This window comes from Eulemur rufifrons, chromosome 7 (assembly GCF_041146395.1).
Source record: "Eulemur rufifrons isolate Redbay chromosome 7, OSU_ERuf_1, whole genome shotgun sequence".
In the NCBI taxonomy this organism is placed as follows: Eukaryota; Metazoa; Chordata; class Mammalia; order Primates; family Lemuridae; genus Eulemur; species Eulemur rufifrons.
The window spans coordinates 99,394,633-99,410,933 of NC_090989.1; the positions used below are offsets into that span (position 1 = coordinate 99,394,633).

At 34.4% G+C, this 16,301-nt stretch overlaps 1 protein-coding gene across 1 annotated transcript in view; it reads left to right on the forward strand.

The window, feature by feature from the left end:
* The window catches only part of IFT80 (intraflagellar transport 80), a 107,608-nt gene that overhangs the window by 61,911 nt on the left and 29,396 nt on the right, over positions 1 to 16,301 (forward strand). The window contains exons 9-11 of the mRNA XM_069472997.1: positions 8,199 to 8,317; positions 12,354 to 12,428; positions 15,535 to 15,698. Of these exons, the coding sequence (XP_069329098.1) occupies positions 8,199 to 8,317; positions 12,354 to 12,428; positions 15,535 to 15,698 (358 nt within the window). The remainder of the gene's footprint in view (positions 1 to 8,198; positions 8,318 to 12,353; positions 12,429 to 15,534; positions 15,699 to 16,301) is intronic.

Consider the following 16,301-nt stretch of genomic DNA (forward strand, 5'->3'; position numbering starts at 1 on the left):
GGTTTGACATGCTCCTGTCTCTGTATTTCCTGTAAATGAATGGTTAGATCTAGATGATGGTGTAAATATATATTTCTCCTAATAAACCTAAGAATTAAAACATTATTTATATATGGCATTGTGTCTATGGTGAAGAATACATTGTAAGTTCTAACCAATTGATTTGAGGCATAATCATTATCATATTATGGGAGCTAACTAATGTAGTATTGCTAAAATAAGTACTAGCCTTAATTACAAAAATGCCCTAAGACGAGAATACATCTAGAAAGAATTTTTCTTTCATAATAAAAAGGAATAATCCTGGCAATTAGAGCCTTTTTATTTAAGATAAAATGAACCGTGGGAGTTTTTAAATGGCTTATCTAATCGAAATTATCTTTGTACTTAAAATAATTTTTGTAATTAATTTTTCAAAGTTTTAGAACTAGAATACTATTTTTATTTTTTTAAAGAGATTTTACTCTCTTAGTAATTATAAACATTTGATTGCATTTTTGCTAGTTGGGCCTATTCAGTGTTTTTTCTTAGCATGATTTTACTCATTCATTCAGTGAATATTTATTGAGTGATCCTCACTTGCCAGGCATTGGGCTGAGCAATGGCAAATACAGAAGTGAATAAGATAGATTTGGTCCCTATTGTCTCCAACTTCCTAGTTTAGTACCTTGAAAATCTTTTTTTCTTTTTTTCCATAAATTCAACTCAAATTGATTTAAGGTGAAAAATGAAGGAAAAAAAGAAATGTATTGATTCATGTGAAGTCAGAAGAGAGACTGACATGAGGCATCATTGTTTCAAGCTCAGTGTCAACAGGACTTAATCACTTCTCCTTCCTGGATTCTCCTCTTCTTCGTTTTGACTCTCATTTTCTTTGTAATTAGTTTTGTTTTCAGAAAGGCTCTCTCCATTTTGTGGCTTTTTTAGCTCCTGGCTGACATTCTCTCAACTTTAAGTTCTTTAGAAAGAGTGCTTTTTTTCCCCTAGTTATTCCAGCAGAAGTCTCAGCCTTGGGTCTCATTTGCTAAGCCTGGGTCAAGTATATTTAGTTAGGGAAGAGGCTAGGTAAGATGAGACAACCCTGTCTGAACTCCTTACTGAGAATAATGGAAGGAATGGTTTCCCAAAGGAAAATCAATGTGTATTTACCAGAAAAGATATCATTTGATTTTGGACAGACAAAAAATGATAGATATGCGCTATAGTTTTTTCTTTGGCTGTTTAGCAGCCAGAGTAACAGTATTAGTTACTTATTGCTGCATAATAAATCACTCCAAAACTTAGTGGCTTGAAATAGCAACAGTTATTATTTCTCAGTTTCTGTGGGTCAGGAATACAAGCATAGCTTAGCTGAGTCCTCTGTCTCAGTCTCTCAAGGCTGCAGTCAAGGTGTTGCCCAGGGCTTCAGTTTCAACTAAAGGCTCAACTGGGGGAGGATTTGCTTTCAAGCTGATGTGTTTGTTGGCAGGATTCGGTTCACCAAGGTCTTTTGGACTGTGGGCCTCAGTTTCTTGGTGACTGGAGGCCCCCTTCAGTTCCTTGTACGTGGCCTCTCTATAGGGCAGCTCACAACTTGGCGGCTTTCTTTATCAGACAAAGTAAGTGAGAAGGGCCAGAGAGAGTGCAGGCAAGTTTTTTATAACTTGAGCTCAGAAGTGACATATCATCACTTTTGCCATATTCTATTCACTAGAAGCAAGTTACTAGATCCAATCCACACTTAAGGGGAGAGATTTACACGAAAGTATGAATACCAGGAGGTGGGGATCATTGGAAACTGCCTTCTAAGCTGCCTACCACACATACATACTCTTATTCATATGTGTGTAATTCAGAAATGCACTACTTAACTCATGCAGCTATTCATATGTGATTGAAAACAGACCCATCCCCTCCCTAAAAGAAGCTAACCTAGACTTGCCCAGTTATTATATCTAGCTCCAAGTCTCTGGTCCGGAAAACTATAAATAAATGTGAATTTTAGTTCTCCTCTCCCCTCTGCTTCCCATGTTCCTAATTTACAATGATGAAGAAAAACAGGGTGGCTGCCATGAAAAGAGTTTAGAAAATGGGAGAAGGGAAAACAACACACAGTGATTACCAGATCCATAGCTAAAATCCAGCTGGCCAGGAATATCCTGAGAACTCCCTTTCTTAGCAATAGAGGTAATTGCTTGGCCAATTTGGCATCTCCAGTTTGCTTTTCTGGGAAGATTTCCCTAGACATTTGGGAGGATACCCTTTCTGAGAGCTGGGCTTTTTAGCAGCCCACTTTCTTTTGTTGTGAGGTGGGGTCAGTAGGAACTGAACAATCGTGATTTTTTTGTTTGCCTGGTTTAGACTTTTACAATTTCCTTAGAAGCTTAGTTGGCTTTTGGTTGATCTGTGTTTCATTAACCCGTAAACCGGAGATCATGCTGAGTCATGATTGTTAAATCTACACTTTGACTTGGCAGTTGCTGTCGCCCTACTGTCTCCCTGGACCTCAGTGACACAATAGTCTGGAGTGATTTAATTTGCCCCTTGCCTCCAGGATGCATCCCAGTGGATAATTCTTTCCAAAAGAGATAGTTGATGTCTTTGTTAGAGGAAGTGCCTAGATGAGTGCAAATGCAAGGGATGAGGCATTTCTAGGGTCTAAAGCTTACCTTTTTTTCTTTCCTGCCACTCTAACTTTAGCATGGTGTATAGATTTGGGTCTTAAAGTTCAAGAGTATCTGATTCTTAGTCACTCTATGTCTTGTAAAGATAAGCACTAATAATAGAGTAATTTTGAGGATGAAATTAGCTAGTATGTATAAAACAAAATAAATAGTAGCTACTGCTGTGATTATGAGACTATAGCTTGTACAGGATTAAAAGAGTGTTTTGGAAATGTGCAGATAATTTTTGTACTTATGTCAAACTGAGGAGTCTAAATATTGTGCTCAGGTAGTATTAGGTGATACAAGTATTAGGATATTAATCCTGGAGCTGCCGTGAATTGAAGAGAGTAATGGGTGAGTTTTAAAATTCAGCACAGGCCAGGCATGGTGGCTCACACCTGTAATCCTAGCACTCTGGGAGGCCGAGGCAGGTGGATTGTTTGAGCTCAGGAGTTAAAGACCAGCCTGAGCAAGAGCGAGACCCCGTCTCTACTAAAAATAGAAAGAAATTATATGGATAGCTAAAATATATATAGAGAGAGAAAAATTAGCCGGGCATGGTGGCGCATGCCTGTAGTCCCAGCTACTCGGGAGGCTGAGGCAGGAGGATTGCTTGAGCCCAGGAGTTTGAGGTTGCTGTGAGCTAGGCTGAAGCCATGGCATTCTAGCCCAGGCAACAGAATGAGACTCTGTCTCAAAAAAAAAAAAAGAAAAAAAAAATTCAGCAGAGAACATTTCTGATGTGGGATTCGCCATAGTTTTGAAACTATAACGGCACCTACCGAAGTGTCTTTAGTTTTGTTATTATGGCTGGGATGTTTTATTCTGATTTGGTTCTAGTGTGTCAGATTTATTAAAAAAAAAAGGTGGGGGGGCATTCCCCCAAGTGAAGCTTTAGGCAAATGCAGATTTTAAGAAATCTGTGTATAATTTGAATAATGGTAGAGGCCTATACAATTGGATTTTTAAATACTGAATTTTCCTAAACCTATATTAATAGTTTGTTTGACTGGATATCATGTTGCTATAAAGAAACTAACATGTAATTTCCCTTAAAAGTTTTATATCATTCCATTAGCTTTAAAATGTTTCTAGAAGATGGCATTTTGGATCTTTAAGAAAAGTCTCTGGGAGTTCAGACTTCTGGTGAAGATGGTGTCATAAGTTCATACAGGGAAGGAAGAGACATACTTTTGGCTCCAAAAAGATCAATAATATATTAAATACATTTTTTTTAAAAAAGAGTTATCTGGACTCAAAAACAAGATAAACATTTCTATAGACCAGAAACACAATAAAAATGCAAAGTGTGAAGTGAAGTCTCTGGCCTGCTTCAGTTCCAGAAGCAGGTAGGCAAAGGCAGTGAAGAGAGTAGCTCTTGCTAGCTAAGGGAACTAAAAGTACTTAAAGTGAGAAGAGAGACCAGATCCAGGTCTCTGCTTGAAAGCAAATCATGGGGATGTGTGAGGTAGTTCCTTTCTCTCCTTCCTGAAAGGAGACCTAAAAAAGCCACAGCCAACTGCTTCATATGTGTAGTTGTAGGCGTAGGAAATTTTGAGAGAGAGTCACAGGACACCACCTACGGTCATGGCCTGCTCAATCCCAGAGACGCCATTCACATAGACCTAGAGTTGCGCAGTACATACCCGTGGCCTTGCAGACAAAGCCCAGCCCTTTCACTAAAATCATGCTTTACATTCTTGTTCTAATTAAAAACAGCTGATTCCTGAGATGAAGGTTTCTCCTACAACCTTCTCAAATAGGGGTGTTTTTCTTCTGTATGCCACATATCACTGGGTCTGGAAGTGGGTTAAATATCTTCCTTACTCCCCATTCATGGTGGTCATAGACCACATGACCTCCTCTTCCTAAAAAACTCCAGCTTCTTTGAAACACTTAACAGACTACCCTCCTCTTTACAATCAATTCCCACACTCATTGAAGAGGTAAGCAAACATATTAGTGTGTTTTTCATCACCACTAGTCTTCTCATTGCTCTTTTTAAAAACTTTTTAAAAAATGTCTAAAAAGAACTATTTTCATTTCAACTTAACCATAGTAACATTTCATATTTCCCCAGTTGTCTCCTAATGTTTTTCTGTAGTAACAAGTCACATTTCTAATGACAATCAGTTTCTAAATATATTTTTGTAGTTGGTTTGTTTGTATCATGAAATAAAGTCCCACATTGCATTTAGTTAATTTGGCTCAAGTCTTTTAAAGTCTCAAACAATTTTTCCATCTTATTTATTTATTTATAGTTTACTTGTTAAAGAAACCAGGTTATTTGTTCTGTTGAATTTCCCACATTCTGCGTTTATTTGATTGCATTCTTGTGGTATGATTACATTTAACATGTTCATCTCTCCCGTGCTTCCTATAGACTGGATATTAGGTTAAGAATGTTGGTAAGATTTTAGAGTCTTGATAAATATAAAGCATACTTTGTAGGTGATGCTGTACACTTCCTATTGCATCATATCAGGGGGCATATATGTTTGCTTGTCCCTCTTTTAGTCACGTTAAGATTGATCAGTGTTTTTGTATGTTGTAAACTTGATTCATCTATCATACAGTTTCCCATTAGGCTTTTTGCCTTAATGTTTTTAGCTGCTATTGATGATAGCTGTCTATATCCATTTTTCATTGGGGGTTATAAAATGATAATATTGTAGTTCTATCATTCCTTCATCATTTATTATTAATAGCTAGAATTCTTCTATAAAAGACTTTGCCTCATCAACCATTTGGTTACCCTGAGGTGAGACAAATGCTGAATTATTTTCCTTTATTTATCAGTTTTCAAATAATGAATAAGTTTCCTAGCATGCCCAATGAGTTTCTTTTTTGTTGTTATTCATGTTATCATTATAAACTTGTAGATTTTAACATTTTTGATGTATTTCAACCCACTGTAGTCATTATTCTCTTTAATGCTCAGATTGTCCCATCTTTGACCAATTGGCTCCCATATTATTTTGACATGATTTAAATTAGCTTCCTTGGGCCGGGCGCAGTGGCTCATGCTTGTAATCCTAGCACTCTGGGAGGCCGAGGCGGGTGGATTGTTTGAGCTCAGGAGTTCGAGACCAGCCTGAGCAAGAGCAAGACCCCGTCTCTACTAAAAATAGAAAGAAATTAGCTGGACAACTAAAAATATATAGAAAAAATTAGCCAGGCATGGTGGCGCATGCCTGTAGTCCCAGCTACTCAGCAGGCTGAAGCAAAAGGATTGCCTAAGCTCAGGAGTTTGAGGTTGCTGTGAGCTAGGCTGATGCCATGGCACTCTAGCCTGGGCAACAGAGTAAGACTCTGTCTCAAAAAAAAAATAAAATAAAATAAATGAGCTTCCTTGCTTTCTGGTGTGATAAGATGTTCCAGACTTCCTTTGTACATTTCCTATCAAGACTTAGAATCAGCCATTTTTTCAAGAAGGCCTTGTTTCTGTTGGAGGGAAATGTTATTTAGAGACCACAATCAGGTGCTATGCGTGGCCATTGGTACTGATTGGATCATTACTTCTGAATGTTTTGTTTTTGACAGATAAAAACACATCATGAGTTTATATTGAGGTTTCTAATTTAAATTTAAGGTTATAGGGTTTTGCTCTTGGATTTTACATGTAATTTTTATCTGACAAGAAAATTTTGGTTCCTAAAGATATTATATTCTAAAATAGAGTTTAAAAATAACAATATTAATATTATTCTAATAATATGTTACTGAATGCAGTTTAGGATTTCTTGTTTTTTTAAAAAAATAAGCAAATCCATATTCCTTCATATTCTTCCCTTTCGTAGGTAAAAGGTATACTATGCACGCTGTTCTGTATCTTTATTTTTTACTTTGTAATGTACCCTGAGAAATCACCCTGTAGATCATCCTTATTCCTTTTTACAGTTGTATAGTATTCCTCTGTGTGATTGTGCCATAGCTTATTCAACTTATCCCCTATTGATAAACATTTGGGCTATTTCCAGTCTTTTGCTATTACCAATAGTGCTGTAATGAATAGCCTGTACATATATTATTTCATAGTTTTACTTGTTTATCTTTGGGATAGAATTCTAGAAATGAGGATGCTGGTCAAATAGTATACATACATGTATGTAATTTTGCTGTCTCTTGTCATGGTAATAATATTTTGGTGGAATGGGAGTTGGGAAGCTGATAGTAAAAATGATATACTTGTTTTAGTCTGTTTGGACTGCTATAACAAAATACCATAATCTGCGTAGCTTATAAACAACAGAAATTTATTTCTCACAGTATGGGAGGCTGGGAAGTCCAAGATCAAAGTGCTGGCAGATTTGGTGTCTGGTGAGGGCCCACTTTCTGGTTCATACATGGTGCCTCCTTGCTGTGTCCTCATTTGGTGGAAGGGGCAAGGCAGCTCTCTGGGGCCTTTTTTATAAGGGCATGAATTCATACATGAGAGCTCTGTCTTCATGTCCTAATCACCTCCCAAAGGCCCCCACCTGCCAACGCCATTACATTGGTGATTAAGTTTCAACATTAAATTTTGAGGACACAAACATTAAGACCATGGCAATGCCTGGTAGGTATGAATACTTTGAAGAAGTACTTATAAGAAGTTTGACTTTATCTTCCTATCTTTGTTTCTATAACCTTTCATTGTTCATTAATGCTATAATTGTCACATTGTGTTTAGAAAAATGATAACATTTTGAGGAACATTTAAAGAAATATTAAGTGATGGGTATAATTACATTTTCTTTTTCAAGTTTTCACTTCTTACTATACAGCCTTACCCATTCTGGTATTAACCAGAGATTAGGTAAGTTTAAGTTGCCCAACATTTTTGTTAATTTTTTGCACTTTATTCATCAATTTCAAGATTTTTGGCCAATACTGCCAAATGCCAAAATCCTTGCAAACTAGTCTTACAAATTTTATAACAATTTTAACTCTCATAGGCAAATCTCCCTTTCTTAGTATTTAGCTTTCTTATATATCTTCTCTGTGTTTTTACATATGGTTATACTTTGCCCCCAATATGTAGGTTGGCTATCTTCACTATGCAATTTGTTTGTTTACCAATACCTCCTACTCCACTTTTGATTTTTAAAGCTATTATGTGGGGTTTTTTTGTTTGTTTGTTTGTTTTTGAACCTACATTTTAAAGTAAAAGCTAGCCCTTAAAAGAGATATTCCTATTGTTTTGGGCAGAAGTCATATAGTTTATTTCCAAACTCTATATGCCACCTTCCTTTGACTGTATCTCAGTGTTGGAATATTTTTCATATTATCACTCAATTGCTACATCATTCAGTTTCACTTTCAAGTTAGAAATCTCTATACATCTTTTTTTACTTATTTCTATGAGATTTTCTGTATCTGTACTTTGTTGATTGATTTTTATACCCAAGTGTACCATCTTATGCCTAGTTCTTACTGAATTCTTCAGTTTTATATGATTAAATAATCAATAATGCATTGGATTTTTTTGTTTCAAAATTTTGCTAATTTATCCAATTAAAATTTTGATATGTTTTAATGTTGTTTGTTGGTATTTCATTTTTCCTTGTTTAGGTTCGTAATGTTCTTAATGATGCAGTGGATTTACTGGAATTCCGTGATAGAGTCATTAAAGCATCTTTGAACTATGCACACTTAGTTGTTTCAACATCTCTTCAATGTTATGTGTTCTCGTAAGCATCTTCCATTTTTTAAAAATCCAAGTTTTGTCAGTGATGAGGAATTTATTTTCAAGATTTCACATCAACATTGCTTGGTTTAAACTTAACTTTTGCAGAACCTGAGCTATCCTGAACTTGTCTCAAACCAGGAAGTAAAAGTGAACTATGATCAGCAAAACTAGATCTAATAAAGTTTGTGCATCAATGGTTAATAATCACTTTTGTAATAGGAAATACCTTCTCTGAGATGGTGTTTACTCTTACTTTAGTAACAGTTCTAAGGAATTTAGTATAGTTTAATTTCAAAACCCAGAGCTTAGGAGCAGCTGATACATGATGGGAGAAGAAACCACCTATCCACTGTAAGAGGGGACAGCTAGCAGCCTGACAGTAGGCTGAAAGTAAGAGCAGAAGGAGGTATACAGGCTTAATATCACAGCCCAGAGTAATCACGGATGTTCATATTGATGACCCGGAATTGTCCAGAAATGATGAAAGAGAATATATTCACTATACTCTGCATTAGAGGCAAGGAATGATTCAGTACATCGAAGAAACTTGTACCTAAAAGTTAAAAACATATTTGGTGTTTTAAAAGAGTAACTCAATGTGTGCTCATAAATGTTGAACAACTGGCTTTATGGAAACAAAACAAACAAACCTGATTTGCGGTGTTTGCTGATTTTAATGATGTAAATACCATCGCCAGTTTTAAGTTACCAATGTGATTTCACTGAAAGCAGAGTTGGGAGGAGATGCAGAGTAGCAAACCATTGTATAGTATTGCCTCCATATAGATACAACAGATGTAAATAATCTCAAGTGCATAGATAATAGTGAACTATAAAATAATCTGGAAGTGATGGGTTTTTAGTATTTATTACCTTTGTCTTAAATATGATTTGCTTAATTGTAAGTTTATATAATTTTACTTTCTATAATGACTTTATTTAATAGTTGGCTTACAGAATTCTTGAAAATTTAACAACTGGTATAAGCTGGCTCTAACATATTACCAGTTGACTCCTCAACTATCCAGAAAACTTTAGTAACTACTATAATACTTTCAATAGTTGTGAATAATTAAGGATTTTTTAAAACTTTTGTGCTCATATTTATAGCATTATGTGGTCATAGAGACTATATGTGTCTTATGCGCCACTGTGTGTCTGGTACCTAGCACAGTCCCCGATATGTAGTAGAGACTTAATAAACAAATATTTTTGAATGAATAAATGAATTGAAATACATAAAATGTAGTGTTGTTTCGGTATTCTAAAGCACAGTAATACACAATACAAAGGTATCTAGTTTCATTAACAACTGCTACACCTATATATTTAAAAATTCCCACTTATTGTGTATAAATCTGCTACTAATCAGAATCTGCAACTCGGGAAAACACCGAATCTGGAGTAATGACATAGGAGAAGCAGAGGAGAGTGGATAAAGAAACATGCAGCTCAATTTTATGTGAATTTTTTTTCTTACATGAGAGGGAAGGAGGAATAGTAAGAATTAGGGAAAATTCTAATTGGTATCAAGAAATATAACAAGTTAAACAGTTGAGATATGGGGAAGGGATTATAGACTGTGAGAAAATCAATGCAGATAGATATTTGAATAACTAATTTTCATGGGGTTGAGGAACATAGAGATCTCTTCAGTATAGAGTCTGTTTGAAGAAAGGTAGGCCTCTTAGTTGCCCAAAGTGAGGGATTTATTTTGCTAGTTGTAATGGCAAGTACATAATGTTTGAATCTGTAGGATTAGTATCATTAGGTGCTACTATACAAGTGGCTTTTTAAAATACCAAAAGTTTAGGCGCTGCTATTTAATTTTTTTTGTAACTGTACTATTTTCATCGCAGTTAATGTGTGGCAAAATATAAAACTGCTTCTCTTCTTTTCTGTTTGAACCTTGCCTCTCCTCTCTGGTTGTCAAGACATTTATTACGGTACAAAATATTTATTAAAGTGAAATACCAGGGAATAGTAGTGAGAATGAAATAGTGCTGAGAACTATCATCATTGAAACATATTTCATTTTAAACTTAAAAACCTAGTATCTTAGATAATAATGACTATCGTTTATTGAGTAATTGTTATAGTATCTTTTATATTTATTATTATTCCCATTTTACAAGATGAAGAAGCTAAAAGACACAGAAAATGATTAAGTAGCTTGCCCCACGTCAAATTATCTTTACTGAAGGAAAGTTGAGATTTGAATCTAAGTTCTTAATAACTGTTTCCCTGTTTTAATAATAAAAATATAATTTTAAAAACAGACATGCAAGTAATATATTGGTTTATATGAAAAGAAGTTCCACAAAAAATAATATATAAGCATTCTGTGTTAAATTTTCATTTGATTTTTCAAATAATTATATTGAAAATACTTTTGTTCTATTCAACATATAGCATAGGGAGTTTATATTTCCATAGCATTTATATACATCTCATTTGTCAGAAATCTCAGGTATTTTACAAGAAAACGTTAAAAGAAATCCTCACATAATCACTAGTTTTCTTATCAGCTCTCTGGACAAAGAATGAAAGTTAATTCTAATTACTAAATTAATGAAACATGTCTTGATATTTTTCCTAAACTATTAAAGCACATATCTTTATCATACCTATGAACCCCTAATTATTAGCAGTAATTACTAATCAGTAATTATTAGTAGTAATTTATTTGTTGTTTTGCTTTATGCATGCATTTACTTACTGACATGTTTATCAGCCTCTTCATATTAGGCGAGATTAATTGCCCACCAGTTTGCTTATTCACTGCAACCTTCCCCTTCCTCTATCTTCTGGACCTGAATATGGGATTTAATCTAATTTAAAGAATTAGTTCTATGAAAGTTATTGAGAGAAATTCAGAATATACAGGAGTAATAATACTTATTTCAAACTATAAAACAGCTTTGATTACTGGAGGATGAGTTTTTCTGTTTGTAAATATTCTCTTCACCCACCCCAATCTTTTAACCATATTACCCTTTAAAAACAAAAGGAGGCCAAGTATGTTGGCTCATGCCTATAATCCTAGCACTTTAAGAGGCCAAGGAAGGAGGATTGCTTGAGGCCAGGAGTTCAAGACTAACCTGGGCAACATAGAGAGACGCCGACTCTACAAAAAAATAGAAAAGGTAGCAGGGCATGGTGGCACATGCCCGTGGTCCCAGCTACTCAGGAGGCTGAGGCAGGAGGATCCCTTGAGCCTAGGAATTTGAGGTTGCAGTGAGCTATGATGACTCTAGCCCAGACAACAGAGTGAGACTCTGTCTAAAAAAAAAAAACAACACAAAAAAACCAAAAGCCAAAAGGATTCATTTGTTCATTTATTCAACAAACATGGTCGTAGCTTACATTTATATAGGATGTTACAGGTTACAGAATGCTTCACAGAAATCTTGTCATTTCAACCAAACAATAGCGTTGGGAGACCTGTGGGAAAAATCATGTTCATCATGCTACTGTTATTATAGTTTCTATTTGCTATATAACAGACAGTGTGCCAGATACTTGATTTAAGTCATCATTATCACCGTTTTGCAAATAAGGAAACTAATGCTTGGAGGATAAACTTGCTAAGATCATATGGCTGGAAGGTGGTGAAACCATATTTCTAATCTAGATCTGTCTCGCAGCCACCTATCCTCTTTTTACTGTGCCATGCTGCTACTATTTTTCAGATGAGAAACATTAGATGACTTGGCCAAACTCACAGAGCTAATAAATAGCAGAACTGGACTTTTATACTTAGGATTCCTCAAATAACATACTATAATACCTACACTAAACATTTATTGAATGCCTACTATGTGCTAGTTGCTGGGGACACAGTCTCCACTTTTTAGTGAAGAATGCAGACATGTAAGTGAATGATTTCAGAACAGTGCACCAAGTGCTGTAATAGAAGTATATATACAATTACTGTGAAACTAAAGTCACTTTATTTAAAATGAATACCTATCTACTTATTAAAAAGTATTTGGCATTTTAAATGTTAATAAATATCCATTTTATTTGCCTTTTAGTACAAAGAACTGGAATACACCACTTATATTTGACCTCAAAGAAGGAACTGTTAGTTTAATTCTTCAGGCCGAAAGGTAATTTATTGTTTAACTATTGTATTTGGGGTTAAAATATCTCAAATAGCAATAAAGCACTCTTTAGAGCATCCCATGTACAGAATGTTGCACTAGTCATTTGTAATCAATCTGTTTCTATTATGTGTTTTAGAAAAAGAGAATAAGCTCTTTAGATCAGTGGTTCTGAAACTTTTTAGTCTCAGAAATTTTTTACATTCTTAAATAATTATTGAGGGTTATATGTGGGCTATATATGTCAGTATTTACTATATTAGAAATTAAAAATGAAGAATTTAGAAGGTATTAACTTATTTAAAATGATAAGAATAAACTCATTACAAATAAACTTCAGAGTAATGACTACAATGAAATAGTTTTGACCTCACAGTCCCCCTATTTTCTATTTTTTTCTGTTTCTGTTTTTGTTTTTAAATATTGGTTGAAACTCATTGGTTTCATGAGCCACTACTGGCCTGTGACCTGAACTTTGAAAAATAGTATTCTCTATCAAGACCTTTAGTGTATACAGGACTAAGAAACTCCAGGCAATTAACTGGAGTACATTAGGAATAGCTCTTCAAGAACCTACACTTTTCCATGAAAACTGTCAATTAGTTTCTCATGTACAGTGATACCATACTGAATTAGAGGACAGACTTAGAAAGCTACAACCCAATAAAACCTGTAGTAAAGTTTGAAAATATAATCGACAGTTACCTAAAATAGCTGCCCATAAAACATTTGCACTAAAACCAAATTCTTTATTCCTCATCCCTTTACTCATCACCTAGACAGCTCTTAATAGTGTTTGTTATCAGGTTTTCTAGCCCACGGCTTTTTATAAATAGCAAACTAGAAGAGGAATGGTGCTGTTGGGCTGTGAGAGGCTGGCACGATGACAGGAAGAAAAGTGACTGCCTGGCAAGGGAACATGGAGAAAACTGAAAGCACAGAACTGTGTAGCTGAGTAGTATAATTATTCTAAGCACCAACAGATTCTCATGAGTATCAAAGCTATAAGTTAAATTGTTAATGAAGAGTTTGATCATATTGATGACCTTGAATGATCAAGAAAATTTTATGTCAAATTTTAAATCACTATTTAATGAAATTGAAATGTATGATTTTATTTAATTATATCATAAATTTTTAAAACAAAAGTCATTTTTGCTATTTAAAGGGTATTTAAAAGGTTTTGCTGTTTAAAAGATGCCAGCTATCTAAAAAAACTGTAGTTCTGAAGTGCTTTTTACTCTGACAGTTACAAATAAATTTATTTATATATTATTTATAAATGTATTTATTGAATATGCTCTTAATAAAACTCATGTTAATGGCATAAATAACTAGATAATTAAAGAATATTTTAGTTACTGCCTATCACTGGTCAGTCGTATTTATACAGTTAAAGATGTTTGCCCTTGAAACAGGGTGTTTATTCACAAGTAGGTTAAAAGCTATACTATCTTGTTTGGAAGAGAAAATTCTTTTAATACTGAGACAAAGAAAGAGTATAAACTAATATGTGTTGCTTTGTCAAGATTAGCAAATATTGTTTCCATGAACTAATATGTCTGGTCATATACTAATGTATCAGGGCCAAAACCTTCAACTAAAAAAACTATCTACCAATCCTCAAGTATTAATTTAATTGAACTCTGTATATTTGGTATTCATTCGATACATATTTTTCATTGGTCTTGGTGTTCATTTATTTCCTTTTTGTTTCCTTAGAAAAAAAGAACAATTAGCAATTCCTGAATCAAGAAATAGTTCTGAATCAAGAATATTAAGAACTTAAACATAAGATTTTTAAAAAGTAATAATGTCTTCAACATTGAGGAAACAGGCATACCAATATAGCCATAGTATGCATATAAATCAATACAACATTTTGAAGGGCAGTTTAACAATATATATTAAAAATTTTAAAGTGTATGCCCTTTTTTTTTTTTTTTTTTTTTTTTTGTTGAGACAGAGTCTCACTTTGTTGCCCAGGCTAGAGTGAGTGCCGTGGCGTCAGCTTAGCTCACAGCAACCTCAGATACTCCTCGGCTTAAGCGATCCTACTGCCTCAGCCTCCCGAGTAGCTGGGACTACAGGCATGCGCCACTATGCCCGGCTAATTTTTTCTATATAGATTTTTAGTTGTCCATATAATGTCTTTCTATTTTTAGTAGAGACGGGGTCTCGCTCAGGCTGGTCTCGAACTCCTGACCTTGAGCAATCCACCCGCCTCGGCCTCCCAGAGTGCTAGGATTACAGGCGTGAGCCACCGCGCCCGGCCAAGTGTATGCCCTTTGATCCAGTAATTATGCTTCTAGAAGTTGTACTAAGGACATAAGTAGACATACAGAGATGTATATGTACTGTAGACATTCTTTAAAACAGTGAATAATTTGAAATAAAATAAATGTCCATCAGGAATGAGTTAATTAAATAAAGTTATGGTAGATCCATCCTTTGTTTGCCATAGTTATCTCTAGAGGTAGGATCACAAGAGGTCTTTTGTTTTGTCGGTATTGTTTGAATTATTTTGTACAGTATTCATAAATTTTCAAAGGAAAAATATAACCATAAAATATTTCTGTTTTGAATTATTAAAAAAATTAACTACAGAGAGCCCTATGGCTTAAATGTAGCTGTCAGCATAGCCAATGAACCTGACCCTGCTGCAAAAAATGTATGAGTTTTTAGATATGAATACATGCTGATGATCACCATATGATTTTAAATTCAGAAGCATCTTGTTTTAATAAATGCTGGCCCTGCTGTTAATTTTGGAGTCATTCTCACTGCCCAAGACTTTAACCTGTATTTAATCTTTAATTATCTTTAGTATAATTTTAAATCATGAAATATATATTAATTATATTTCATGAAAAAATAGCATTACAATCAATCACTGAATCGTAAATTAGAAGATTTTCTAATTGCCTTTGTATAGAGATTCTTCTTTAGGAAAGGAAATGAATTGTGGGTGCAATGTAAAAGAAGTCAGAATTTTAGTATATAGGGTGGTGATTATGGACATTTTCATTTTTCTTTCTCCTACCTTCATCAAAAAATAAAAAAATGTAGTATACTCCTATTTGAGAATGTATTTTTGTTTTTTATTTTTTAGACATTTTCTTCTTGTAGATGGCGGTGGTATCTATTTATATTCTTATGAAGGGCGCTTTATTTCTTCTCCAAAATTTCCTGGAATGAGAACAGATATTCTGAATGCACAGACTGTGTCTCTGAGTAATGATACTGTAGCAATAAAAAACAAAGCTGATGAAAAAAGTAAGTATATTTTTATAATTTTTCATGTTAAATTTCCATGAAATTTGTTAATACTGTAAAATTTTCATAAAGTAACTTTCATTTTGTTTATTTATATGTTAACTTTTTATGAAACAATTATGAGCTTCCTAACTTATTTTTTATTTATTTATTTTTTGTGTGATTTATTTTTTCTTTTTTATTTCAGCATATTATGGGGGTACAAATGTTTAGGTTACATATATTGCCCTTGCCCCACCCTACAGAGCTTCAAGCATGTCCATCCCCCAGATGGTGCACCCCGCACCCATTAGGTGTGAATATACCCATCCCCTCCATCCCCCTCCCACCTGCCCGGCTCCCTAACTTATTTCAAACCTGAACTAAAGAACTAAAGTTGTCATACCATATCCAATTAATAGAACAAATACAAATTGTCACAACATCAAAGATCAGTGGTAAGGAATAAATCTTTGTATTTTCAGTAGCTATTGGTTCAAGATTATAGTCCTAAAAATATATATCAATTTTTTTTTTTTTTTTTTTTTTTTTTGAGACAGAGTCTCGCTTTGTTGCCCGGGCTAGAGTGAGTGCTGTGGCGTCAGCCTAGCTCACAGCAACCTC